Source organism: Netta rufina (genome assembly GCF_964035555.1).
Source record: "Netta rufina genome assembly, chromosome: 2".
In the NCBI taxonomy this organism is placed as follows: Eukaryota; Metazoa; Chordata; class Aves; order Anseriformes; family Anatidae; genus Netta; species Netta rufina.
The window spans coordinates 105,669,914-105,697,759 of record NC_140124.1 but is presented as its reverse complement, the minus strand read 5'-3'; the positions used below and the strand labels follow the sequence as shown (position 1 = coordinate 105,697,759).

Here is a 27,846-nt window from a genome sequence, read left to right as displayed (position 1 = left end):
TTGAAAGCTTTGCTGAAATCCCAACAGATATCAGCTGCCTTCCCTTAGTCAGCTAGGTGGGTGACCTTGTCATTAGAGCAAATTAAGTTCATTAGACAGGACTTTCCCCTCATGAACCCATGTTGGCTGTGACCAATGACCACATTGCCTTTCAGGTGTTTTTCAGTAACTCCCAGAATAATCTTCTCCATAATTTTACCAGGCACTAAAGTGAGACTGACAGGCCTGTAATTAACAGGGTCTTCTTTCTTGCCCTTCTTGCAAATTGGAACAGCGTTTGCCAGCTTCCACTCAACCGGGACCTCTCCGCATTCCCCAGACCATTGAAAAATAATTGAGAGAGGTCTTGCAATGACACCAGCCAGCTCTCTGAGGACCCTGGGATGAATCCCATCGGGCCCCATGGACTTAAATGCATGCAGCTGGAGCAGCACGTCCATAAAGTATTCGATGCCAAATCTGTCAGCTTCTAATCTGCTTCATTTTTTCTTCACTCAGTTGATTAGAATTTGCTTTTTTGAGTAGCATTTTTAGTACATTCAGTCCAGCCGGTCGGGGGGTTATTTTTGGTTTTGCTTTTGTTTTTTTCAGACTGGCTCCACCGCACGAACTGCTGTCTTCAAGCTGGCTGAGTGGAGGGAGTGGAGTGTGAGTGAGTGATACCAGTAGTTGGTGTTCAAAAATCTAAAAAGCACTAACCAAATCCTTCAAGCGACTTCTGAGAATTAAGCTAGCAGGGAAGAAAATCCCTTTTCTGTAATGAAAAAGTGTTTCAGTAATCAGGCTAACCTTGTTAATGCTATTTGTGTTGTAGAGGGGAAACCGAAGTCTGGCAGGACATGAACTCCCAAATTTCCTTGCTTGTGGCTGGAGCGTACTTCTGAGAAGCCCTAAGCAGGACTGAACGTGGAAGAAACAGGAGGTGGGAAGGGAAAAGCTAGGAAACGGCGAGCAGCCACGAAGTGAGATTAGATGAAGCACTGGGTGTGGAGAGGAGGAATGGTGAAACCAAAGTTGTGCGGGTCTTGGTGGTGAGAAGGAGGTTGTGAGAGAGGAGAGGGACAGGGCTGGTGGTGGAGGAATGGGGCTGCGGGAGAGGGAATGGAGAAACTAAAGGAGAAGGGTTGAGCCTGGAAGCTGTGGGGCTAGACCATGGAACGAGAAATTAGTACACTGAAGCTTTAATTAGTGCCAGTTCTGGAAAGTGAATGGCTCACGAGGGTTACTTCATGCTGTTTGTGTGACTGCTCTGACTGGTGAAGTTGTAAACTAGCTTTGCTCGTCTGCTTGATGCACTTGGCTTTCTCTTCCCGTGCTCACATTGCCCTGTTCAGCCGAGAAAGGGGCGCTGTTGGTGCACCTGGGGACTGGTGGGTGACTAAAAGAGCGAGTAAAAACCTTGCTCTTTGCCCAAGCTGTCGCTGTAGCTGACAGATAGCTGGAGATACAAGATGACTCATTTGGGGCCTCCTAAGCTGTGCCATCCTGGAAGGCCCACGGCTTTGCAGCAGCCTGAGCTAGGTGCAGAACTTAGCCACGTCTCAGGTGTTGTGTAGTCTCAGTAAGTAACTCGCTTCAGACTCTGTCTTCTCACCTCCAAGTCATCTTTTTTCACCAGCCGTTGTATCAGGGAGCACCACTCACCGTTTCTGAAGCGCTCTGACGTGCTTAGACCACAGCTGGTAGTTTTTCTCCTTTCCTCTTCTGTCTCACTGCTTTCCAAAGTGGAGCTGTGCTTATTACTGGGGTGATTTCCCCCCAGAGCAGCGTGCCTCGTGTCTTTGAGTAACATCACTTCTTCACGTGTGGCCAGGTGTTTTGGGCTGAACACCAATGATGAGACACATGGCTGTGGTCTGGACCCTGCTCTCGCGGAGTGAAGGCAGTCGGTTCCCACTCTGCCTCCGTCCTCTGCTGGGGCCATTTTCAGTGGGACATCCGGATTTTCAGTGTGTGGCCAAGTGGGGTGACCTGGGGACGTCCTCCACACTTCTGTGTAATTCCTGTAGCGGAATTCCCAGTGTCCCTTACTCTGCTCAGCGGTTTTACGAAGCAGCATCTGTGCCTGCAGTCACCTGCTTCAATTCACTTCAGCTGTTGCAATTTGTTATGAGGCCCAAAATCCTAATAGAGGCTCAGTGCGAAACAGAAATAAAGGAGCCTTTTGTACCGAATGAAAGAGGGCTGTGAGTTTGGTCCTTCAAACAGGGCCTCTTTAATGTGTTGCTGCCAATTTTTGTGACACAGTTATTCTGCATGCTCAGCTCCACGTTGGGCAGGAAGACTTTCCCTGAACCTTGTTTTTGGGAGAACTGAAGAGGATAGGTAGGTCTGAGCAGGCGCGTCTGGAAGCAAGCAGCGTGCAGCCGGAGGGGAGGAACCGACGGAATAAAGAACAAGGGAGGAGCAAACGTGAGCCTGAGCGAGGAGAGGGTCAGAGAGGCCGAAGCATGTTGTGTGTGACCTGCTGAGGATGAAACAGAAATCAGGCTGGAGCCGTGGCAGCACTAGCAGCGGGCGGTAAAGAAAACAAAGCTGGAAAGGACAGGGAAAATGCAGAGAACGAAGTGCGGTGCGGGTGATGGAGCTGTACCACAGCCCTGAGCTGCTCAGAGAGGGGTCGGGTGGCTTCAGAGGACTGACGCAGTAACAGGCCGGGAAGAAAGGGTCACGGCGGAGAGAGGATCCTCCCAGCAGGACCCTTCTTCTTTCTCTTAGTGTCTCTAGAATAAAGAATGAGCAGTATAAAAGATCTCATGAATATTTCGTTTCCCTTCCCAGTCCCGTGTCTCGCTGTGCCCTATTCAAATCCACAGCTGAGGAGCTGCTCCTTCCATAAGCACTCCCTGAGCGCTCTCCTGCAGCGAGCTACTTTGTTTCACATCATTAGTTTCTCGCTCTGGTCTGCCTGCAGAGAACTGAAGGATGAGGGTTTAAAAATAATGGAAGAAAAAAAAAACAACAACCACCACCACCACTTAGCTGGACGTGTTTAAAATTATTAACCCGGCAAAACACAATTCAGTGTTGTTTTCTGTATTCTCCCTGTCTGTAAATAAGACCCCAGGAGCTGAGCAGCTGAGTAAAACGCTGCTGTAGGGTGTTGTGTAATGTGCTGGAGGCTAGAAGCGAGGCACCACTTTTCCAGGTTGCTCTTTCCATCCTTCACAGCGACCTTATCCTTTCCCTCTTCACGCTTACCTGTCTTGCCCACTCTAGACATAGACCAGAGGCTAAGGCATCCTGTTCACTAGAAGAAATGATGTGTAGTCTTTCTAATTTCATTCCATCAGTTACCTTGAAATGGTGTCTGCTGCTCAACAGCTTTTGAGGTTGTGTTTTTTTGGTGAATGAAATAAGGGAGGTGATGCGTAGGACGTGTACTGCTCATCCCCATACTCAGGTGAGGTATGACCGTGCTGCTGGTGGTAGTGAATGTGCTTCTGTAAATGCAAACATTGACCTTTTTGTGGATATCTCTTTAGCCTAAAGCTTTAGGGACCTGGACGTTGAGTTCCTGCTTAGCCAGTGGGTATCTTTTGTTTCCCTGAATGAGGATTTCATAAAATCCTGAGTATCCGTGATCATTTGTCTAGCTTAGCAAAGTGTTGGCTACTTTGTCCTTCCTTGTGATCTCCCTATCTGCATTAAACAGCATGAGTGCTTTAGAAGCTGATGGCTAGGGCAGAAGCCAGAGCTATTACATCTGGATGTGCTGTTGTTGTACCTCGAATACTCGTGGAGGTAGGTCTGGTGTGCCCTGGTGTGCAATCGTAATGTGCTTTAATTCTGTTTTCTGGGGCAGCGGCCCCACAGCCACCTTGATGACTTTGTCAGTTGCCGTGACGTTTGCATGGCTGCAGAGACAGCCGGGTCATGGAGCTGATGGAGCTTTAAAAATCATCGTTCTCCCTTCTGTTTGTCTTCCAGTAGATTTAAGCACTCCTTTAAACAGCAGCACAGACGTGAGCTAGATGAGAGTTAGTGTCTGACCGTGACTTGAGCTGTCATCCAGCTGCATGGATAGAAATATTTTTTGCTTTTTGGTTATTTTGCTACAGCTCCCAAGCAAACGACATACCAGCATCTGGGTGCTGATGACCCAATATAAAACTTCTTCAAACTTGAAGTTGAGATTGCTGTAGATGATTAAAAAACTTGATTGTTCTTGCTTTACCTTCTTTACTTTGCATTAGCATGATCTGAAGATGGATTTGACTTCAAGACTCTTTTTTTCTGTCTTACTGCAACAGGCCAAGCAAGTTCTTATTTGCATCTATAAAATATGCCTGGGAAAGATGAAAATGATCTTCGTGCAGCTGCGGTGCTCGCAAACACCCCGAGCTTCCAGACAACCCTATTTTATGTAACAAATTTAAAGTTAGCTGACTAGTTCATAATAAACGTTAACAATCAGCATGCAAACTGCCTCTGCGTTCTGTAAGAGTTGCTTCAAATGTAAAAATACAGACTTAATATGTAATGTTTTACACACTATAAAGCAGAGGTGGCCGAAATAGCAGCTCTGTTAATATGGCTTAGGAGTTAATGGGCAGATTCTGCAAACACTGAGCTTAGGACCTGCTGTTATATTCCTGCCTCATGATGTCCCTTTCAGTGTTCATTGCAAATGCTGTCTGTAATATTTTCTGGACGGAGTTCTAAACAAGGTGTTTGAAAAGCATTGCTTCAAATTGTGATGTTTTTTCTTTTTCTTTTCCCTGCTCCAGGTGTGATGGACAGGTAGCAGAAGCTTTCACTTGGATATCAGGGAATCAGAATGACCGAGTGCTTCCTGCCTCCCACTAGCAGCCCCAGTGAACACCGTCGGGTAGAACACAGCGGGGGTCTTGCTCGTACTCCCAGCTCTGAAGAAATCAGTCCTACAAAATTCCCGGGGTTGTACCGCACCGGTGAGCCCTCGCCACCTCATGACAGCTTGCATGAGCCCCCAGATATAGTATCTGATGATGAAAAGGAGCATGGGAAGAAGAAAGGAAAATTTAAGAAGAAAGAAAAAAGAAGTGAGTAGGCAACTTGGCTTATTTCATGCTTCCCATTTCTCTTTCTCTCTTTCTTTCTTTCTCAAAATTGCTCAGTGTTCCCACTGGTTTGCTGTTGTTTCTTTTTCCTTAAACCTGTTTAACTGTGAAGGAAGTGAGCTTACTCAAACAGACTTTGTATGCAATACCTGTTTCTCTTCCAAAAAAATCCCCTAACCACATAAAGGATTGCATGGGCACAGGTGCCAAGCACATGCCAGAATTACCAATAAACATGTTTATCCAACATCTTTAACAAAGTGTTAGTAATTGCCTGGCACGGGGTTCTTACCTCATTATCTGCTCTGATCCTAAGTAGAGATTTTGAAGTGGATTTCGAAATATGTGCTGTTTGACATTTTAGCTGAAACACTAGCTAAAATAGAGCTGTAAGTTTGATCTGAATTTTACATCTTATGACAAGAGTCATAAAATAGGTCCTTTTTTCTTTAGCTTCTTAGTTTAGTCTAACCATGTGGTGTCCTCCAGCATTACCTAGGTGTTATGGAAGAATTCAAAAACGTGCAAGCCAGCATCGGATTAGGAACTGGCAGAGTAAGGGTTGAAAGTAAAAGACTGTAAGAGTTGGTCTTTGTCAGTGTACCTGTATCCAAACTGGAAACTTTCCTTTAAGGGAAATACCCTCACCCAACCACCCAGAGTAACAGAAGAGAAATCTTGATTGCTGACTTTGGAGTGGTGTAGAAAATTTTGGAAACGTGAAATTGCTTTTTTTTTTTTCCTATAATTTTCCTACATAATCTGAAAGAACAAAGCACTTAGAAATACTGAGCTGATGCTGAGCACCCTGTGTCCGAAAGATCCCTACTGTCCAACCCTCTAAAACCCAAGTATCACGGCCTGAATTTCAGTGATTTATTTGTTTAAACAGAGTTTCAAAATAATATTCGTGTTCTCCATTGCCCGTGTCTCGGAAGGCAGGAAGCTCTGGATGCCGTTGCACCTTGCTGCTTCCTAAAAGTGCAATTTGGAAGATCAAAACCAGTGAGACAGCAGGCAATATTCTGGCGTGTTAGAATGAAGATAGTGACTGTTTGTAACAAGCACGCACATATTTAAATAATAACTCTTGAAGAATTTGCTGCCACAGCACTATAAATCAAACCAATTTCCAGGAATGCAGGAATTGTTGCTTCTGCCACAGTTTCGGAGGGCTATTGTTACTAACTAATGGCTGTGTGCCCAAAGGATACTGTAACTCAAAAATATGTTATTCTTTAGTTAAAACTAGCAGTTTAAGTTGGTACTTGAGAAAACCGATACCTTTGTGTTTTTTTTTCCTCTTGTAAATGACATTAACCTAATGCTAATACTGAATTGGTGGTAGAAAAAAAAGCTGTATTGGATGGGTCTAAAATAAAGCCATTAGCTGTTTTTTTCCCTCTTTGCACATCAGCTTTCTTTTATAATTCTCAATGAGATGCCTCTAAATTTAGAATTGTTAGAGGTCAGCATTACACAGAGTGGGTTTCCTTGTGGTGTAATTCAGCATGTCTCATGCCTATAGGCAAACTGAAGAATGAGGAGGAAAAATGCTTCTTTAGCAAGTAAATGCGGGTCTGTGCACATTAGCAAAGTAACCGCTTTCTTCCACAAGAGATTATAACGCATTGTGTAGCTGATGTAAAGCATTTTTGAAGCTTGAAAGATGGGAAAAATCATCAAAACCACAAAAATGCAAACTGCAGGAAGAATCAAATTATCTCTTGCAGCTGTAATATGAAACACATTCAGCACATCTTAGCCCTATTGTACGCAAGTCCTATAATTGCCAGTCAGATACAAGAGTAAGTTAACTAGAAAGCTTTCGGTATCTCTCATGCAATCCAAACATGGACGTTTCTGTAAATGTACTCTGAGGAGGCATTCCACTTATGTAAGGGAACAAGGGTTCTTTACGGTTGCTTAACGTGGCTGATTTCAAGAATTCCCCTTCCAGCTTAGGCTCTTGTTATTCCTTCTGTACTTTCGATTCCACCTTATTCTGTCACACGCACTCAGATTGTTTCTTTTCTCTGGTAGCTTTTCTCGCCCCATGCTTTGACATTTAGGCAATACACAGCCTGCTGTGGTCAAGTAATTTGGGATTTAAACAAACACAATCGAGCATTTCATTGAGAAAAAAAGACAAGTGTTTATACTAAGTGATGACAGAGTGAATGTGTATTGAAATTAAAATATTACTGAATCAATGACGTTGTCATCCAAACTCCTGAAACTGTGTGCAAGTTTAATCCTACAAAGATGTGGAGGTATTTTTTTAAATAGTCTTAAGAATAAATTTCAGTAATGCTTTAAGAACAGGAGGGTATATGGAGAGAGAAGGACAGATACCCCATGGTTATTTGGGTGAGTTTTTCAGATAAATCTTACCTGCAGGAGGAGCAAGGTACTCCTTACTTCAGTAGTGTTATGTATTGAAAAAAAAAAAAAAAAAAAAAAGGTATGCTTGCAAGGGATCACTTATTCTATATGGATAATATAGTGATTTGATATTTTTAATGTTAGTGGCAATAACCTAATAGTACACAGCAATTACTCTAAGAAAAAATGCTAAAGATGTTTTGGAAATGGTTGGAAAAAATAAAAAAATGAAATGGCGTATTGGTTTTCATGTGCCTGCGGTTTCTATTCCCCACTCCTCTGTGACAGCCAGAGTGGAGGTCAGCTGTAGAGTTATTTTAGGTGACTTAAGGGGTTAAAATGTATTTTCTTTTTATGGGGATAGTTTTAATTTGAATCTGTTTCCTGGCTCAAAACAGCCCTTGTGCATCATGCAAGAACTTGTGCAGCATGAGAGCAAAACCAGATTGTTATTGAAGCAGGAATGGTTTTTATGAGACAGTGACCGGAAGAACTGATGTTACAAAATAAATATTTAACCTCCTTTCAGTAATCATGTGTTGATTAAAAAAAAAAAAAATGCATAAAAGATGCAATTCCTTACAAAAGATTGTAAGAAATACTTATGAAGAAAGAGCTGTAGCTTACCGCTGGGCAGGGTGGGTTCAATATGGAGCTAGGATTTTTTTCATTTGTAACCATTTTCTTTAAATATGTCTTTAGAAAATAGAGAATTGTTATCCCTTCACAAGACAGTTTAGTTTACAGTTCAACCAATCTTCTGAATTTTTCAGGCAGTCTTCTTGAAGTCTGAATCCCTAATGTCCTGGGGAAGGTTCCCCATGTTTTGGGGGATGTAGATGAGAACGTAAATACTCCTGCTACTGGCTTGGGGACCTGCTCTGAACACTGCTTGGTCCCCAGCTGTGTGCTAACCTTTATCTTCCTCTCTGGAGTTTCTATCTTGTGTGAGGTCCTAGGAATCTGCAGCTCTTTCGGACGGGCACCAACAGCTAGAAGACAGGAGCCTGTCATCATCCTGTGGGATTTTTCTCCTAACCGATTTCTGCTCAGGAATGTATCAGCAGTGTGGCTGTCTGGCAGCCACACAAAAGCGCTCATGGTATTCCCAGCTGTTCCAGATAAAGCCCTGAGATGATGAGTTGTCTCTGTGCTTACGATCCTTCCGTTCTGTGCAAAATGCTGATGGAAATGAGTCCTAGCAGCGGAGACCAACCCTTCAGAGAGAGGGCTGTTAGAAATTGTGAGGAGGCCATTGTCATCTTGCACAATAACCGAGCGGCTGCCATTGGAAAGAAAACATTATTTTTATTGATTTCATGTGTTGAGCAGCTCTGAAGGCAGTTCCCAGGTCTACAGAATAAGACATCACTGGAATTTTCTGCCTGTGATGCACATGAGGGCAAACTTCGTTTGCTCTCCTTGCAAGGGGAAACGAAGCAATGTGAGTGCAAACTTGTTTAGGAGTGATCGGATTTTATTGCTGAGCTGAATGTGAGTTAAAAGCAACGCGATATAATTGAAAGTCATTATGCTTGTGTGTCCTTCTTATTTTATTTAGAAAGGGTGTACAAGTTGGTGGCAAAGCCTCTGACAAACGGAATAAATAACCGATACTAACATTGCTCGTTGGCCTTTGTAGTCACGTTTCACCCACTGATCTTCTGTGTGTAAAAACAGTCCGTGTTTTCTTCTAGTGAGCTAACTGCAGAGGCATGCAGATCCCCAGGGAACCAAAATAAGATAGAGAAGTACAAATGATGTGAAACTCGTCAGAAACCTGATGCACAAAATCTGTCTTACAGTAGGTTTGCAGTGTTGCACTTCTACAGTGGCCTTACTGCATGACAAAGCTTTTAGTTCTGTAAATCAGATTCTACCAGAGTAACACTGAGTCTTTTAATGTATTTTGAAGAGATTTTCATTATTTTCAGTAAGCCAAAAGCTATACTTGCAACATCATGCACAGTATAAGCACTCAGTAACACATCTGTAGGAGTTTTAAAGATGCTGGAGCCAAGGAACTGCAGGTAGTCCAGCCATTACATTTGTGGCAGTGGAGTACTTATTAAATTGATACTTATCCCTGTAAGTGCAGGAAAACATCTCTGGCACATATTACAGGGTGGTGGGAGACGCAGGCTGTTAGTACCAAGGGTCTTGAGGAAACAGTGAGCAGAAATCATTCACTAGCGATAGGTAATTGTTCTTATTTATCGAGTGCTTTTGGTAAACAACCTAAATTTATACAGAAGAAAATGCATCTCTGATGAAGCAGCTGGAGTGATTTTATTACCAGAACTGTGGTTATTTCTAAGCGGAGTCAGCCTGCTCTGAAGGGTGTAGAAGCCCCCTGATGGTATGGGTGAGAGATTCCCGGTGAATCTGTACTCAGTATGGATTTCCAAACTTATGTTGCTGGGACAGATTGGGGTAGAGGGGTTATGTCTGTGACTTGCTGCTTCTTGTCTTCTCGCAAAGTCAAGAAATACCAGTTTCAGGAACGGCCGTTGCTGGTGTTACATTACCAAAGATCTGGCAGAGCCCTAGAAGGCCTGCGTTGCGACACCAAGTGCGGAAAGAGGCGACGGGCGCTTTGCCTGCTGCTGACATCAGCCTCTGAGCGTGATTCCCTCTGCTGGTGCTGAGAATGTGCCAGTAGTGGTCACACTGATCTGCTGGGGGAGCCACTGGGAAGTCTGGGGCTCTGGCTGGTGACGATTTAGCTTTCTGCTGGGGAACGACATCTGTGAGCCTTGTCTTACTCTCAGTGCCAGCCCCATCTCAATCTCACAAAACCTAGCGGTGATGTTCTCAGCAGTTCTCTCCTTATCACAGTGGGACTGGAGTCCTTACTCCTTTCCCATTCCAGTTTTTAGTTTACAAAAAGAGTCAGCAATGATACAGCCAGTAAAGTAGGAAGATGAGGCCTGGTTGCTGGTCGTTCTCCAGTTAACATTTGCATTTTTTTATATTAAAAATTCACTTGGACAGGAAATTTCTTCCCTGGAAGCACGTGTGTTCGGTAGGCCTAGGGAAGAGTCCAGGATGAGAAAGTTGGTCAAACAGCTGTAATTCTTTGATGATAGTCCCATGTTATAGACAGGTAAAATGTCTCTTCCTTGATCAGGTTTCAGGCTTGCCTTCCTCACACGGGGCTCTGTGTATGTAAAATCACAAGTCATTGATTGGAAGTGGCTCCGGTTTGTACGTTGGTTTAGGTCGTGCTTGTTGTTGGGGTGGGTTGGTTGTTTTTTTTGTTGTCGTAATCTACCTTTAAAGATTTCCTCGTTCTTGCCTGGAGGCTAGGCAGGGCCAGCTGCAGAGGCGGAATTAGTAAAAGCTCCGGTGCCCGTGCTTTAAATGACGCCTGGTGTTTTGCTGCTGAGACAGTGCCTTCTGCCCAAGGACTCGTTTGAAGCTCTCCCCCACGCTTGTTAAGGCAAACGCACGGCTTCACCGGCAGGTATTGTGCTAGTGGTACTGCAGTTGTTTTATCCTCCCTGCAGAAAAGTAAGTTTGCTTGGACTTCTTCCTTTTTTTTTTTTCCTTTTTTTTTTTTTTTGAGGCTGAAATTTCATGAGCTTCGTGCTCATCTGCAAATGCGTAACACGTTGGAGCGGGGTTGGGGCTGACGTGTAGTTTGGTCTGAAGTCTGTTGTTAGCCTTCCGTGCGTGTGGTGGCCGATCCTTAACAGCGACTCTTATACTATTGCTTACAGGACCGTAGAGAAGTTGCCAGACAGTTGTTTTTATTTTGCATTTCCTTGACTATTAGATGGGAAGCTAGCCCTTAGGATGGACATTGCCATTATGAGTAAGTACACGAAGCATTAATTGTTTAGATTGTTCAGGAGCCCTGAGGCTCCTTTGATGCAACTGCGACCTTCATTTAGTCTTTGTCCACTTAATTGTGTAACAGCTGTAGAAAACCATCTTGAAGAGTCAGGCAGGCACTGCTTTAACACATAACTGCTCCCTCCTTCTTATATATTACCTTTCTCTCCTAGTTATAAGTCTGGAAAGAGAACAAACTCACAGCTGTCCTCTTGCTTTTCCTCTTGCCCCCCTTTCCTACCAGCCGAAGGTTACGCTGCCTTTCAGGAGGACAGCTCCGGTGACGAGGCTGAAAGCCCTTCCAAGTTGAAGCGGTCCAAGGGAATACACGTCTTCAAGAAGCCCAGCTTTTCCAAAAAGAAGGAAAAGGATTTTAAAATAAAAGAGAAACCCAAAGATGAAAAACACAAGGAAGACAAGCATAAGGAAGACAAGCATAAAGAGAAGAAGTCAAAAGACTTAACCGCAGCGGACGTCGTAAAACAGTGGAAAGAGAAGAAGAAAAAGAAGAAGCCAATTCAGGAGCCAGAGATACCTCAAGTGGATGTGCCCAGTCACAGGCCTGTGTTTGGCATTCCTTTGTCTGACGCGGTGGACAGGACCATGATGTACGATGGCATCCGCCTGCCGGCCGTGTTCCGTGAATGTATAGACTACGTCGAGAAGTACGGCATGAAGTGCGAAGGCATCTACCGAGTGTCAGGTACTGCGGGCGCGCGGCCGTGCACGTGGTTAAGGTCTTGCACGTTTCGCGTTGTTTTTACCACTTCCAGCACCTCGAGACACTGTTTATAGTGTCTCGGTACAGATTTCAGCTATCTCAAAGATAATCAGGTAGCTCCGGATCAGCAAACCCCTCGGGCTGCAATAGCAGAGAAGTTGCTAACACGAGGGTACTGCTAATGGCCGTAAAAATACGCGGCTTTGGGCCTTTCCTGAGAGGATGGTGATTATGAATAAAGCTCACTGGGTTGGCAAGCTTGTACATAATTTTTATTTTTTACTTCTGCATTAAGAATTACTCTGCTAATTGATGGGAAGGGCAGAGAAGAGAAGTAGCCTTTTCATTACTTCAGCTTCCCACTGTTGTTTTTTCCGCTGTATTTTTTTTTTTTTTCATAAAAACTCCTTTTGTTCGAGCAGAGCCACTAATAGGCAGAAAATGCGAGTTTCGGCATTTAGCCTTAGCCACAGCCAGGGTAATTAACCACGGCAGTTGTGTAACAGCAGCTTACATAAATCGCAGTCGGTTTTAGCCACGTTAAACAAAACAGGCCCTTTGTGAACTCCCCGTGCCCTCAATCTCATGTAAGTACTTCCGTGTGAACGTGTAGGAGAAAGTTTAGTGAGAAAAGGAACTCGAGGAGAAGCTTTGGAAACAAGTTACGATCCAGCACTGCAAAGCAGCAATCAAACAATTTTTCAAGGCTTCGTTAAGCTGCCTTTCTGCTGCTGATTTGTGTGGTATTTGGTAGGGGTGCATAAATGCCACGGTGGTTTAAGCAGTTTCTTGGTGTTGCCTGTTGGAACAGCCTGTCTGTGTATTTTTTTTTTTTTTCAAGGCATGATGTGTTGGGAATTTTCACGGAAGGTTTGTTTGCTGTAAGGCGTTTTTGACATTTGCGCTTCCTACGTGTTCTCCAGTGCAATAGCACCCTCTGGTGTGGGTAAGATTGTTCAGAGAGCTCAGAAAGACGATTGCAGTGGCTTAGCAGTTGTGACAACTTATTTGGGCGTGAAACAGAGCACAATTCACCTGGCATTAGCCGTGGGCTAGCTGCACCTAGCTTTGTTTCCTGATATGAGCCAAGCTGTGGCAGTGCGTTAAGTCAGTGAAAGTCAGGTGAGCATTTGAGCTTTCAGAACGAAACTTGTCTGACTTTTGGAAGATGTGAGTATCACTGAGCTATAAAAACACCGATAGGTAGAACCCGTTGCATGGTGTTGGAGTTGATAAGGCCGTATTTGCTAACTGGCTTAGGGCTGTGGAACTGAACAGCCTGGAAGAAGTCAGATAAATGATTGTTTTTACATTCCTCTACCCTTCCTTGTGTATTTCATGTTCCTTGATGCAAGGGCATCTGCTGACTTCAGTTCTGAGTCAGAACATCAGAGATGCTCTGGGTTAGCCTCACAGGAGAGCTCAGTGCTCTCAGAGGCAGCGATCAGGTAATTTCAAGTCATGATTTTAACTGTGCCATGTGTAGATAACTTTTAGAGGTATCCTTCAATTAACCTAATTTGTAAGGAGAGGTGCATCTCAAAAAAAAAAAAAAAAAAAAAAAAAGACCTTTCTAACTATTGCACGTTTACAGTTGAAGATTTCTCTTAATTCTTGATCTAAATATTTTAAGGAATAAAATCAAAAGTCGACGAGCTAAAAGCAGCCTACGATCGAGAAGAATCTCCCAACCTGGAAGAATACGAGCCCAATACTGTAGCCAGCTTGCTGAAACAATACCTACGAGAACTGCCTGAAAACTTGCTTACCAAAGAGCTAATGCCCCGCTTCGAGGATGCTTGTGGCAAGAGCACAGAAGCTGAGAAGGTTCAGGAGTGCCAGAGGCTGCTGAAAGAGCTGCCGGAGTGTAACCACCTCCTCATCTCGTGGCTGGTTGTGCATATGGACCACGTCATTGCAAAGGAGCTGGAAACAAAGATGAACATCCAGAATATTTCCATAGTGCTCAGCCCTACTGTCCAGGTACGTGCAGCACACAGCAGGCATTAGGGCAGAACGTCAGCCCAAAAAAAGCCTTCTCTGTAGGAATTCTCTTGCAGAGAATTAAACGCAGCTCAGAATCAGTCCCATCCACGATGGGAACGTGGCACGGGGTGTGGGGCTTCTAGAAGAAAAACCACGCTTCAGAAAAGCTTTGCTTTTTTATTAAGAGTCGAGGTGGCGGCCCGGCAGCAAAAGGGCTGGGTGTTATTCTCTGCTGTTTTGCTGGGCCAGTCATTTCCTAGGTAACAAAAGCAGCAACAATTAATGTAAAATGGTGCAGGCCCAATCACGCTTTCTTGTGAAGTAGATTTTAGCAATTAAAATACAGGTAGTGACAATTCTAGTTCTTCTTTCAGGATAAACTTTTAAATTTTATTGGATGATGTCGTATCAGAATCCATATTTGCTTCTGTCTCATGTTAAAGCAAGGAATACAGTACCAGCTCCTTTCAACTACTTTTTTATCTACTATTTTAAATCATCGGAGAGAGAAGTTGTAGAAAATACTCTGAGGTTTTGGGAGGGGACAGAAGGTGGCCGGCCATAGCACGGTATGCTTGGTGTTCCCCTTTTACCTCTTGCTATCACTAACTTCCATTATGTGGTCAAGAAGAAAAAATGAATTAATTTCTGTATAACTTAAATTCTATATGAATATAAGTGATGGAAATAATTGTGGCAGGGTGAGACGTGAACATGTCAAGCTTAGCACGAAAACACCTCGGCTGCACAGATAAGAGACAGCCTAGCGATTCCTTGAGGCCAGTACTGGGCCACCTGAAGTAGAATTTTTAACCCAGTTTTTAATCTTTTTGTGCAAAAAGATTTCTCAGACTAGAGAAACAGATACTAAAGGCTGTTGCATTTCTGGAGAAAGATGTTACGCCTCACAGATAGAGGTGATGTGCAGAAATCGCCTTAACCAGTGTTGTTAACCGCCCTGGCCTTTCTTTGCAGATCAGCAACCGTGTCCTCTATGTATTTTTTACACATGTCCAAGAGTTCTTTGGGAACGTGACCCTAAAACAGGTGACAAAACCTCTCCGTTGGTCAAATATGGCAACCATGCCGGCACTGCCAGAAACACAAGAAAGCATCAAAGAAGAAATCAGACGCCAGGTTGGTGATTACCTCAGTGTTCTTGTTTCTACTGAATGTGGCAAGTCCAGGACAAAGATAAATTCTTATAAGCATATAATAATGCACTTTGTGGTTATATCACAGTTGTCCTGTGCGGGTTACCACATGTAATGCTTTGAAAAGCAGAACTCCAAGCCTTTTGTCATGAAGCCAGAACTATTTTTTTCCCATTCTACCCTGCTGTGATACACTTATAGACACGTAATTGCTTTGACAATATTTCTAGGAGTTCCTACTGAACTGTTTACACCGAGACTTGCAAGCAGGGATAAAAGACTTATCCAAAGAAGAGAGACTCTGGGAGGTGCAAAGAATTTTAACAGCTCTTAAGAGGAAACTGAGAGAAGCTAAGAGGCAGGTGGGTAACCTATTTATTGGCCAAATGTAAATCACAGATGAAAATTATGTCAGGGTATTTTTAACAACATCCATTCTTCCCAAGTTCCATGGCTATAGGTTTTTCACTGTTTACCCCTGTTTATTGGGTAGCATCATTCAGCATTACTGTTTCATCTTACAGTTGAAAATACTGTGAGATGGTTCCGGTACAGGTCAGGATGCTGGGGGCAGTAATGTGGATTTATAAAGCACGGGTGCCACTGAGGTGTTTCAGTATGATTTCCTGCTGTGCATTCACATTTTCTTAGTTGAAACTCTTACAATTCATATGACTCAGAACAAAATGTCTGAGCATTCCCTAAATTTTGATAACGTGCAAAGGCAACCCAGTCAGATCAAACCACCTTTCAGTCTTTTCCATGCAGGCTTTTTCATCTTAGTTCTAAAAAGGCTGAGGAGCAGTACCGTGACCCTCCAGCCGTTTGTAAAACAGTGAATGACTAAAAACAACGTGCGACAGAGCATGGAGTCATTACATGCTTAAAACAGTAAATAGTGACTTTTGAAAACTGTGTTTTTCTCTGGCAGGAGTGTGAAACAAAGATTGCACAAGAAATTGCTAGCCTTTCGAAGGAGGATGTCTCCAAAGAAGAAATGAATGAGAATGAAGAAGTGATAAATATTCTACTTGCACAGGTAGATGGCAAGCACGGATCTTTCTGCTGGTATTTTCTTGTTCTGTGTCTTTCAGGTACTAAGTCTAAATAAAGTAGGGGAAGAATGGTACCTGCCACAGTGAGCCTGGAACTGGGCTCTGTTGTTAAGGGCAGAAAGGAGCTGCTGCAACAACAAAAGCAGGCTGCGTTGGTTACATGTTTAGGAAGCACTCCAAATCTAACCAGCTGTAGTACTGTTAATGATTTTACTGCTGATCAAAGGAAATAAGGCGACTCTTCTGGCTTTTTTGCCTGCCTCTGCCTGCAGTTGCTTTGATCTTCTCTCTTCTGCACTTTCCTCTTTATATCCATCTTCAAAGCCATCTGTTAGAATTTAGTTTTTCTAGTTATCCAGAGCTTTCCCCTGTGATTTAAGGAAACAGCCAAACATGCCAGGACTTGGTGCATCGTCGCCACAACTATTCAGTGCAGCGATCACCTTGAGGAATCAGAGCAGGCAGTGATGGTTTGGAACTTGGATTTGGCTTGAGGTCCAGGTGACTCAGTTCAAAGCAGGCAGGCTGAGCACCTCTCCTGGAGGTGGTTCCAGAACTGCCTATCTCAGCGCTTCCCAGGGCACAGCAGCGGAGCAGCCCCTGCCTGTGCTCCCACAGAGCATAAAGGCAAGGCTCTGAGTGAACTAACTGATCATTGCAGGAGAACGAGATCTTAACGGAGCAAGAAGAACTGCTGGCCATGGAGCAGTTTCTGCGGAGACAAATTGCCTCGGAGAAGGAAGAGATCGATCGCCTCCGCGCAGAAATAGCAGAAATACAAAGGTAAAAGGCAGACTGCTCGGGTCAGATCCCCAGCCAGGCACGCACGCTGATGTGCACGTGTGCTCTCCTGAAACAATACTCTGAGCCACACTGAAAAGATCACCCTGTGCACACCAGTGCGTTTGAAAGCCTCTTCCTTTTATTGAAACCTCCAATCTTTGCACCTTTCCAGATATTTTCTGTTCATGTAACAACGCGGTGACAATACAAAGAGAACGAGGCCTTTGCACCAAGAAAACCACCTCCACAGGAAATCACTGATTTGTTAAATTAGAATTTTAAACCAAATTCTGATTTTGTTTTTAAAACCATTGTAGATTATTTGCTAGCCATAAATTAACCTTTTTAATTTGCTACCATTCTGGCAAACTTGAGGAAGCGTTTCAATCTGGGCGTGTCCTTGCTCTTCCAGTCGCCAGCAGCACGGCCGAAGCGAAACAGAGGAATATTCTTCTGAGAGCGAGAGTGAGAGCGAAGATGAGGAGGAGCTGCAGGTCATCCTGGAAGATTTGCAGCGGCAGAACGAAGAGTTGGAGGTAAGACTCGAAGCTTAGTATTGATGGGTGTTCTCCTCCTCAGTGGTGACTTGCTGTGCAGAGGTGCCTGCACTGCTAACAGATTGTGTTGTGTCAGTCATGCCTAGGCATGAAACCCACATGCTCTGTTTTTAACTCACTGCTGCGTGCGAGGCCACGCTGCTGTCTGGGTTAGCAGCAAAGCTTCATTGTGCAACGCTTACTGGCCTCCCCAGGCTGCAGCAGTTGTGTTTAAGGAGCACTGACGTTTGTTTTCCTTCCCGAAAAGATAAAGAACAATCACCTGAACCAAGCAATTCACGAGGAGCGAGAGGCCATCATCGAACTGCGCGTGCAGCTGCGGCTGCTGCAGCGAGCGAAATCAGAGCAGCAGGTGCAGGAAGAAGAAGAGGCGGAAAAACGCGGGGGTGTTTCTCAGCAGCCCAGAGACAGTGTCCTGGAGACAAAAGCAGCCAAAGAGCAGCCAAAAGCAAGCAAGGAGCAGCAAGTCAAGCCATCACCCAGTAAAGACAGGAAAGAAACTCCCATTTGATCGGGCTCCTTGGAGGTTCTTAAAATCAATTGAACTGTGCAAATTACTGTAACTTGAGTCAAACTGCACAATTATTGCTGGCTGTGTACATTATGTAAAGAAACTTCTTTTAAGCCCTGGAGACTTTTGTCTCCAGCACTTGTGGCTTCTACTCATCAGACTCAGGTGAGTTGAGAAAGGCCAGAAGAGTTTTCCAGTTAGTATCAGATTATTTCAAGACTGGTTTCCTTCAGGTGATTTAAAATAATTCAGTAACAGTTTTATTTTAAACCAAAACCATTATTTACATTCATCAGAGCAGAACTGAAGATCTCGTTTTCAGTAACTGAACAAAAACCCACCCACACTTATTATTTGCCTTGTGAATCTGCTCATTCTCATTCACCATCATTTCTGCTTATTAACCTAGTCACTTCTTGCTTGTGCCTTTGATACCTTTCTGATGCAGATTATATACACGGGAGCTTTAAATTTATTCTGGGTTGGCTGAAAAGTTGGGAGACTGGGGGGGTATCATGTTTACCTAACATGCCCTTAAATTTCTCTTTTGTTTTAAGATGTACTGAATAAATGTAAAACTTTACAGGTGTTATTTATGTCTCTGTATGATGAACCGTTCAGCGAGAGCCGCTCACCTCTTTTAGCAGCGTAGTTACCCCATTTGCTCATTTATAAACCAGCCCTCATCGTACCTGTGTAGGATAGGCCGTGCTCCTGCTGCTGCCCTTTAGCCAACAGCTTTCTTTTAACCCATTTTGTGTCCCGGTCCCTCGGAGTGAGCCACTGACGGATGCTTTAGGCAGTAACGGGGAAACCTGCCTGACCAAGCAATACCTACTTCCAGCTGCACTTGTGCTTGCTGGAGGCAGCGAGGGTTCAGCGAGAGCCTCTTTTTGTTGTTTAACCCCCACCACCCTGGGACTTGCTTTCGGTTTGGCTGTTTCACTGCCTCCGCCCCCCTAAAGCCTCCGGCCAGGCGGCGCTTCAGGGCCATTCGATGTTGCAGATGCTCATGAGACGCGTCCGTCACGGCGAGGACAGACAGCAAGCTCCACAGCGTGCAGAGAGCCTGGCGTGTTTTTTAAATCTGGGTATTTATTTTCGGCACCTGTCGGATGTGGTTATATTCTGTATCTATTGCACTGTTGTGAATCATTGGCCATGATTTGATTTTGTACAAATAATGCTTTGATATGTTAGAGAAAACAGCATAGTATTTTTTTAAAATTTGGGGAAAAAAGTTTATAAACACAAAAAAATGTGGTCAGATGACAAATGTAAACTAAAGCATTCTCCCTTGCCTTCGTTACATACATTTTATATTTGCTGGCAATATTTAAACTTTTTTTTTTGTTTATTTCACACTAATTCCTATTGAATTGTCATGGATTTTTCTAATGTTCTTCAGAAAAATCTCTTAATATTGGTTAACTTTTATTTTGTTAGGATTGTATTTATCAAGCAAATAAATTCAACAGCCATTTGAAAGAAGTTTCTAGTTTATCTGCTTCGTAAGGTGTAATACATTTTTCTAAAGCAAACAAGTCACCCTTCCTGGATAGCTCCCTGCACCTGATACGAACATGAGAACATTGTCCACAATCAAATTTCATAGACAATTTCCACAATTAAGCTGAAAATCAAGTTCAATTTGATCAAATTAAAGATTATTAGAGATTCATTCCATTTTACCCATGTCATTACTTCCAGCACAAGACCAGCTGTGCTTGTTCCTGCTGCCTTCACCAGTCAGATCTGACACAGGTGGAATTGCTGCTTCTGCAGGCACACAGCAGCTGTGAGCAGAAGTTTAGTTTCCAAACAGCTGAAACGTTTCTTCAAAATTTTCTTTCAAATTATCTCCAGGTACTTGTCTAATGAACAGCAGGTGAGGAGCTGAGGGTGCTCAGGTGACGTTTTTGAGGCTGCCTTACCCCTCCAAGGTGCCTTCTTACCAAGAGACCTGGGCTGCTGTGCTCTGAAGAGCACCTCCCGCAGCACTGCTGGACTTGGGAGAGGAGAGAAACCTGGAATGATGGAAGACAACTGGAGTTTCTCTTGACATTCAAACACTGCATCTCTTCTGCTCTTGGTAAAACATTTAAAAACACACTCGGTACCTCCACTTTTAACAACCGGCATTCAGAAGCACCTGCAGGCTTTTGAAGTCCCTCACATGCAGCCACATGGCTCTATCTCAGCAGAAATAGGTCACAGCACTCAAAGCAGGCTGGTTACGATGGCAGAGCTGTAAGACGTTTCCAAATCTGTTTGCTTACCTTTGCTACCTCACAGTGGAGTTTAATCAGCACCAGGAGAGGAAAGGGAAGGGAGGAGTTGACATCACGCATGCTAAATGAGCTGTCCTGTCATAGTTTGATCTATTCAAGGTGGTCGATTGGTAGGATAGCCCAACTCTGCATCCAAACAAGAGGTTAATCACTTTAAAGGTATTTTATGTGTTGCCTGAATGCCAGCACAGGCAGGAAGAAAAGCCTTTGCCATCAGTGTCAGAGAGAACCCATGTGAGAAAACATGTGGAGAACAGCCTCAGTTTTTAGCCACCTTCCAGTCTCAGACTCCTCATCCTAACACAAGGGAGGTTCCCGGGCTGAAATTAGTCTGGAGAACACGAGCATTAAACCAAGTTTTCCCTAACAAAGGCCAAGGGAACAAAAGGAAGCCTTGCTGGCAGGAAGAGCCCCGACCAAAACATCCATCCCGAGCCACAGCCTGGACTTCCCTCCGGCCCTGCCCCTTTGGGATCAGCCACCCCTGCGCCCGACCTCTGAGGACTGCAGACAGAAGGGGCCAGCAACAACACACAGGTAACAAACAACCAAGGGAGCTCGATCAGATTAACCTGATGCAAAAACCATCACCACCAGACCTACGCCTGCCCAGGGGGGTTCCCTGGTCTCTCACCGAGGCTGCTGAACCCACACAAACATTTATTTCAGCGGGGCTGAAATCAAAGCGGCTGCTCTGCAGTCCTCATGAAAGCAGGACCATACCCAGGGGGCCAGGAATTTGTGCAAAAGCCACTGGGGACATTGAAAATAGGAAAAAAGAAATTATTTGCAGGCATCAGTCGTGACTAGGTTAAAAGCAAACCCCCCTCTGGATGGTTCCACGCATTTACCGGTTTTATTGGCGTGAAATCTGCAAAGAAGCGCGGTGGCGAAACGCCCTCCAAATCCTTACAGGTCTCTGGGGAGGGCACAACAGAGGACAGGGACCCCGCTGTGAAACACGGCGTGTGGGAGAAACACAGACACTGCTGCAACCAGGACATAGGGGAAAAAAAATATTTCCCAGCAAAAATACTCCAAGATGAGCGAGCCAAGACTTTGACGAACAATTCTCATTGTTTCCCAGTTAAAGACTGACTTGGCATGGGCAGAACTGCAACACTGCTTTGGGCAACCCCAGAGCAGCAGATGACAACGTGGGAGCTCCCCCAGCGTCTGCTCAGACACACCGAGCAGCAAAGGATCGCACGCAGACACGCAGCTCCAGGCTTTCTCGAGGAGAAGCACGCACAAGAGGGAGTGTCACAGCATCTCTGGCAGCCTTCCCAGACGCTGCCCCACACAGAAAAAGAGGCAGCTCCTTTTTCACCACTCCAAAGTGAGATCTCCATTTCCCCAAGCCCCCACACCCTCAGGGACGTCTGACATTTCTGGCATTGCTCGCCTGAGAAAACTCCCTGTCGGAGTTAAGCAAAGAGTTAAGCCCCCCAGCTGCAGATTGAGTGCTCTGGGGCAGCTTGGAGAATAAGGCAAGTCCTTCCTTCCCCTTCACTTCCTGGGAATCACCAAACGAAGCAGAAAAGCAGAGGGATAAATGACATGTTGGGTGCCGGGAAGAGGAGAAGGACAGCTTTTTCCTCTTTCTCCCTGCAGATGATCTTTGTTTGCTACAAGTCAGGGGAGTTAAGGCAGGCTGCAGCTGAAAACACGGGGCTTTGCCTTAGGAAAACCCTCAGGATTCCCCTCAGAAAGCACCTACAAAACCAATCTTACTGTTTCAAACTGAAGGCATCTTAATTCTAAATAATAGAAACTACCTAAAAGCATCAGATTCATTTTACTGGGTTAGTGGAACACTGCATTAGTACAACAGCAGAACAAGGTTGGGACGTGCTTCCTAACTCCAAACATTAGGATTTCACCTGAAGTCCCAAAAAACTCCTCCCATGAATGCTAGGCTCTGCTCACAATTACAGGATTACGTGAAGGATGCTCTGCTCTGACCAAACAGCTGATCCCATTCACCTCAAAAAACGCCCACGACCCAGCACCAACTCAATTGCCTTTACACTGAGGAAAGACAGGGAGGGATTTATGTTCCCCCCCAAAAAAACGGGGAAGTTGATGGGACTTCAGCGCATATTTCTGAAATGGGAATCACCTGGCCTGGGAGAGGAGTGGTTACTTATTCCCAGCTGCTCTCTGTATGGCAGCAGGGAGAGCTCGGGACTCCTCCTGCCTGAAGGTCACAGCTTTCCGACAACCCGCTGCCACTCGCAGGTTCCACAGGCCGGAGGGAAGGCGACACAGGCACGTTGCCCCTGGAAGACACAGAAGCAGGCACTGCATCAGTCGTTTCAAACGAGGGAAAAGAAAAGCAGCCACAGGACTGAACACAGGTTAAGGGCAGCTGGGGCTTACGGCTTCCCATCAGTCCGGGCTGAGGTGGATGTTTGGATTCGCTTCAGCAACCCAGAGGTGCCATTGCACACTGGAGGGGCAGGTTCCCAAAAGAAACGGGGACCCTGGAAAGAGAACCTAGCAAAACCTCAATGACACACCGAAGTGCATCCACACCATCTCCGAATACAGATCCCTTCACAATCCTAACGCAATCCCTTTTCCCCACCACGTTCATCAAAGCGTAGAGAACCAGAAGAAAAAAAGGACACGAATTTCAAACTTACTCTTTTAATGTCTTAAAAAGGTCACAAGATTGCTTTCAATCTTATTAATAAATTTTATTTGGACAAGTAGAGAACAACTTGTATCACAACAGCTTTAAACAACATGATTAAAGACTGCAGCACTCCAAGGAGGCTCACAGATATGTACAGTAAATGAAGAAAAACGTTGCACCTCAGAGCTGATCATGATCAAGTTAAAAATACCTGACTTAAAGTATATGTGCTAATAAATTTCCTTTAGGTCATGACCAGCATGAAAATAATTAGGACACAGGTACTCAGCAAAGTTTTCTGCTAATGGGTACAGCAATATGCTGCATTTAAGGATTAAAATCAAATTCTAGTTTAGTGTTAGCACTGAGCCCTTAAGAGAAATCCAAATTTCTACCTTCCCCATTTACACACATCAAAGCTATTCCCACTTAAGGGTGTGCCCAGCTGCACACAGATCAAGTCCTTGAACGATAAAAACTCTGAGCGCTAATACTGGAGGTCTTACATCCTGGCATAAATTTGCCTTTCCAGCCATTTCAGCTATCAGTTGCTATAGAAAATACTTGCTAAGTTAACTCCTCAGGAGAAACAATGCAGGTGTCTGGAAATCCCATCCTTTCTACAATGAAAATGATCTGCCAATTCAAGTTTCATTTGTTCAGGAAGACAGAAGATTTAAGGCTTCGGTGGCAAAAATAATCCTCTGAGCAGTGTTTTTCTACAGTCAAGCTGACATAATTACGTTTACTTTTTCTTGACTTAAAATCCCTGGTATCAGGTTTAGATAACATCCACCTGTTAAGTCTGGCAAGAAAACTCTCCTTCCAAAGAGGTTGTCCTACATCAACCATTTTAGAAGCATGAGGATAGTTTGTTTCAATTATTATTATTATTTTTTTTTTAATTATAGCAACATTCAGGAAGTTTTTAATACGTTGATGAAGCAGTGCTCATAGCATCATCTGCGATTTTGGTACTGGCAGGGTGTATGCTTGCGAAATACTTGACGTCACTGTCGTCGTCCATCTGAAGCGCCATAATTGTTTGCTCCACGGCCTCTTGATGCGAGTTGGCAGAATTTAGAAAATACTCTGGAAGAGAAAACGTGCAAGACTTATAGGAGGAAGAGACAGATACAGAACGGAGTTGTATGATCCAGGAGGGGAACACAAAAATAATGAGGACAACCACCAAAACTACACGATAACAGCAAGAACGGTGACAGCCTTGGCACGGTTAACAGAGGATAACAAATCACTGCGCATCAGCTGATCCACGGTAGCTGTCTACATATGATTACTCAGAGCCTCCAGCACACACGTGACAGCTAGCAACAGCCCAGTTCGGAGTATGCATCCTTTGCATTGTCCAGTATTTTAAACATTTTGCATTTGAATTCATACCACTGCCGTATTTCCAAAAGTTTTCCATGCTAGCAATGGCAGTCCTCGAGCTGGTGTATGTTTTGAGGAAGAAAGTGACCCGAAACAAAGCATTTCAAGTGTAAACGTAGCTGCTCTACAAAATGGCACAGCATTTCTAATGCTATTTTCCATTGCGGTGCTTTGGAATCTGAGCACTGCTGACTCCTCTGGCATCTGCTGTGCACTGAGGAGCCTCTCCTAAGCAAAGCCTGCAAATGAAGGCACTCCAGGGAAACTTTCTTCTCACTGCTACCATAAAATTTAAAGCAAACAGCAGCCATCTCTTCTACCCCAGTGAAAAAACAGATGCCAGGTTTGTATGGAAGGATTTTTCTTCTTTATCCTTATTATACGCTTCACAGTTCACACATACTCGCTGTGCCCTGATCACCCCCTACAAACTAGCTCATTCAGGGAAAATAGTGCAAGAAAAAAAAAAAAAGCTGGCATATGAGCATGAACTCTTTACTCTCCAGATTTATGGAACAGTGGCTCTGTTAACACAACAAGGTTTATGATTTTATCTCAGCCAAGGCAGCACCCCACACCAAACAGGCTGTAAAAGCTCGTCTGACCCACATCTCACGCTGCTGCTTCTTTCCCAGCTGAGCACAGGGAAGGGAAGCGACAAAAAGCTAAGCAGTCAGCCCACTGCAACTGTTTCTGACCACTAACCTTTCTCTAAAAGCGTTTGCTTTAATGTTTTTGCAAGCAGGACTCGAACATTTGGAACCCTGTCAGATGCCAAGTGTAGCAAGTGTGGCAACAGATGCACAGCAAACTGGTCCATGGGCAGGCAGTCATCTTCGCTGATAGTCTGGCAAGGAGACAGAGGCAATTTCATTAGATTTCAGCACCGTGAAGATAAAATCCCAACACATAACCAGAGCTGACAGATCTTATTACTTTCCTAGCATGAATACAGTATGGAGTATTCACTAGGTTTTAAAATGTGGTACAGCACCAAGTCATAAATGATGCAGCATATTAGGGCTGAGGAAATTCAGGCTTAGTTAGAGGCTCATTTTATTTTGTATCAAGTCTAGTAACTCATTTTCAATTACTAACATTTGAAAGCAGAAGAAAAAAAGTCAAAGGCCTCCTGCCTTATCTTTTAACACGAATTTTGTCTTCGTTGTAACTAGGTGTCATATTAAGGCAAGAACAGTTTGTCTCAATAAACATCCACTGTATCCAAACATGCTTCTCTAAATAAGCTCAACGCTCACATTTCTCCAAACGCTTCAAAGCGCTGCCCTATTTAAGCACCAGTCATGCTGGCTCACGGACAGCACCTCTGCTACAGCCTCTACATTTCACCATTTCTTTCTGCTTATTTTGCAGAGAATACTTTGGTTTTGACCAACCTACACTAGCTGGCTACAGAGGTACAAGCAGCTCCGAGCACTTGATTTCTGAATGATAATGCAAAAGGGTGTCCAGCTGCTGAAGCACATTATAAAATCTCACTTCACGCTGAGTAACAAAGCAGCTTCCCAACTCAGGCATTATTTTAATGACTTGGTTTTACATCCAGTATCAGATCTGACAACCCGAGGCCGATAGCTAAGCTGAAGATGCACGCTTGCTCATCTATGGGGCAGTGCTTAAGGATGCAGCCATCAAATCCATTTCCTTGGCAACAAGTTCTCAAACATTCATGAAAAAAGTTGTCAGACAGCTTAAAGAGTTCCAGGTGCTCATCCCCCATAATTCTTCCCATCAAAATAATAATCGTATTATTATTAATGCATTAAAAATAATCCCTCCTCCAATAAAAAAAAAGCAATGACGTTTCACCTGGCAGATGAAGACAAAAGTCTGCCGACCAGACCATTTGCGGCATCTACAGAACTTTTCAACAAGTTCGTTCATGAGGTCTACCACAAAGGTTGATGTTGAAGCCATGTACAGCTTTTTTACCATTTCACTAACCTAGGAGAAATGGGAAGGAAGGAAAAAATAAAGTTTATTTCTGACCACCAGCTCTCAGAAGTCTGAAATCCCGAATTTCCTCAGGTTACTTTACCAGCTTGTATGAAATCCAGCGGACAGAAGACACTTTATCTGCACAGAGGCTGAATGCGATAGGTCGCAAGTAGTCATAGATGTCTCTGGCACTGTACAGGTCTAGAAGCAAGATCAGCTGCCTGCAGGATGGAAGAACCACCAGGCAGGGAATATTAGAATAATGACGACTTTAACTGCAAAAAGAGTCATTTGTATGTTCAAGATTGAATTCAAAAGACCCTGTGATGAGTCATTACAGTGTGCTCATTTCATCATTCCTACTCAAGAACGCTACTGTAATAAACGCTGTCAACACACTCCTTGTTTCATCAAGCAAACTGTGGGATCCTAAGAAACTTCAGGCTGGACAGAACCTCAAGGAGTTCCTGGTGAGCTGCCCTAAACTCTACCATCTTTCCACGATGATGGCAAACAGCCCTGCTGGGACATGGGCCAGCTCCATCAGCACACTCAGTTGCAGCCCCTCTAGACATGGATGTATCATGAACCACCACTGCATCCTACTCTAAGCACAGAGGCCTGGGAAACCTTCTGAGTGAAGACTGAGGTGCAGAACACAGTACCTCAGCCTTCTCTGCATCTCCCATCACTAAACCACCCACATTCTTCAGCCAGAGCTCTATTTTCCTTTCCTTTATTCTTTCATTGCTGACATAGCTGTAGAAACTCTCGTTGCCCCCGACAGCCCTTGCAAGCCTCAGCTCTAGCTGAGCTGTGGCTTTCCTAATATCATGCCACATGCCTGGGCTATGTTTCTAAATGCTTCCTTTGCACCCTGTTGCTGCCTTCACCTCCCGGATAATCTCTTTTTGTTTTCAAGCTGAGTTATGAGTTCCCTTCTTAGCCCAGCTGGGCTCCTGATAAATCTCTTTATTTCTGAGCACTGAGATGGACCATCCTTTCATTTGCAGGACGCTGTTCTTAAAAATCTGTCAGCTTTCCTGAGCAACCTCACCCTTCAGAGATGCCTCCCATAGGATTCCACCTACCAGTTCCATGAAAAAGCCAAAATCAGCTTACATGAAGTAAAAATAAATGTCTTAGTGTCGTTTTTACACATTTTTACAACGATAAAACTAATGAAAATACTCCCAACAATAAAAACAAGCAGCCAGAAAACCACGTACTCAGCCAGCTCTGCACGGAAACGCCAGTTCCTGCTGTTATCAGTCACTAGGAATTCCTGGAGCTGATAAAGATACTCTCGTCTTTTGTCGAGATGAAGGAGCTGTAACAGGAAATGTAAGTTTGTATTGAGAAATGGAGCTTACGAACCACCAGGCACAAGAGCTTTAAAATACAAGTCATGAACCACTTGTTTTGATTCAAAATAATTAATCTTTAGCAATAGTGTTGCTTTCTGGGCTGAGCTCTATCATGCTTAAGTCAGTAAAATCGCATGGGGCATTATGAAAGCAAAATCTGAT

The 27,846-nt window shown here is 44.2% G+C and overlaps 2 protein-coding genes across 3 annotated transcripts in view; one reads left to right on the top strand and one right to left on the bottom strand.

The window, feature by feature from the left end:
* RALBP1 (ralA binding protein 1) overlaps positions 1 to 19,513 on the top strand; it is a 28,459-nt gene extending 8,946 nt beyond the window's left edge. For both annotated transcript variants that reach the window (XM_084281321.1, XM_084281322.1), the window contains exons 2-10: positions 4,731 to 5,024; positions 11,509 to 11,967; positions 13,619 to 13,968; positions 14,947 to 15,108; positions 15,356 to 15,487; positions 16,057 to 16,164; positions 16,842 to 16,963; positions 17,376 to 17,499; positions 17,768 to 19,513. In XM_084281321.1, the coding sequence (XP_084137447.1) occupies positions 4,781 to 5,024; positions 11,509 to 11,967; positions 13,619 to 13,968; positions 14,947 to 15,108; positions 15,356 to 15,487; positions 16,057 to 16,164; positions 16,842 to 16,963; positions 17,376 to 17,499; positions 17,768 to 18,031 (1,965 nt within the window). In that variant the 5' untranslated portion in view covers positions 4,731 to 4,780 and the 3' untranslated portion in view covers positions 18,032 to 19,513. The remainder of the gene's footprint in view (positions 1 to 4,730; positions 5,025 to 11,508; positions 11,968 to 13,618; positions 13,969 to 14,946; positions 15,109 to 15,355; positions 15,488 to 16,056; positions 16,165 to 16,841; positions 16,964 to 17,375; positions 17,500 to 17,767) is intronic.
* Positions 19,514 to 22,998: 3,485 nt separating this feature from the next.
* PPP4R1 (protein phosphatase 4 regulatory subunit 1) overlaps positions 22,999 to 27,846 on the bottom strand; it is a 42,541-nt gene continuing 37,693 nt past the window's right edge. The window contains exons 14-18 of the mRNA XM_084306730.1: positions 27,547 to 27,647; positions 26,418 to 26,538; positions 26,189 to 26,323; positions 25,064 to 25,205; positions 22,999 to 24,055 (exon numbers count right to left, since the gene is read on the bottom strand). Of these exons, the coding sequence (XP_084162856.1) occupies positions 23,892 to 24,055; positions 25,064 to 25,205; positions 26,189 to 26,323; positions 26,418 to 26,538; positions 27,547 to 27,647 (663 nt within the window). The 3' untranslated portion in view covers positions 22,999 to 23,891. The remainder of the gene's footprint in view (positions 24,056 to 25,063; positions 25,206 to 26,188; positions 26,324 to 26,417; positions 26,539 to 27,546; positions 27,648 to 27,846) is intronic.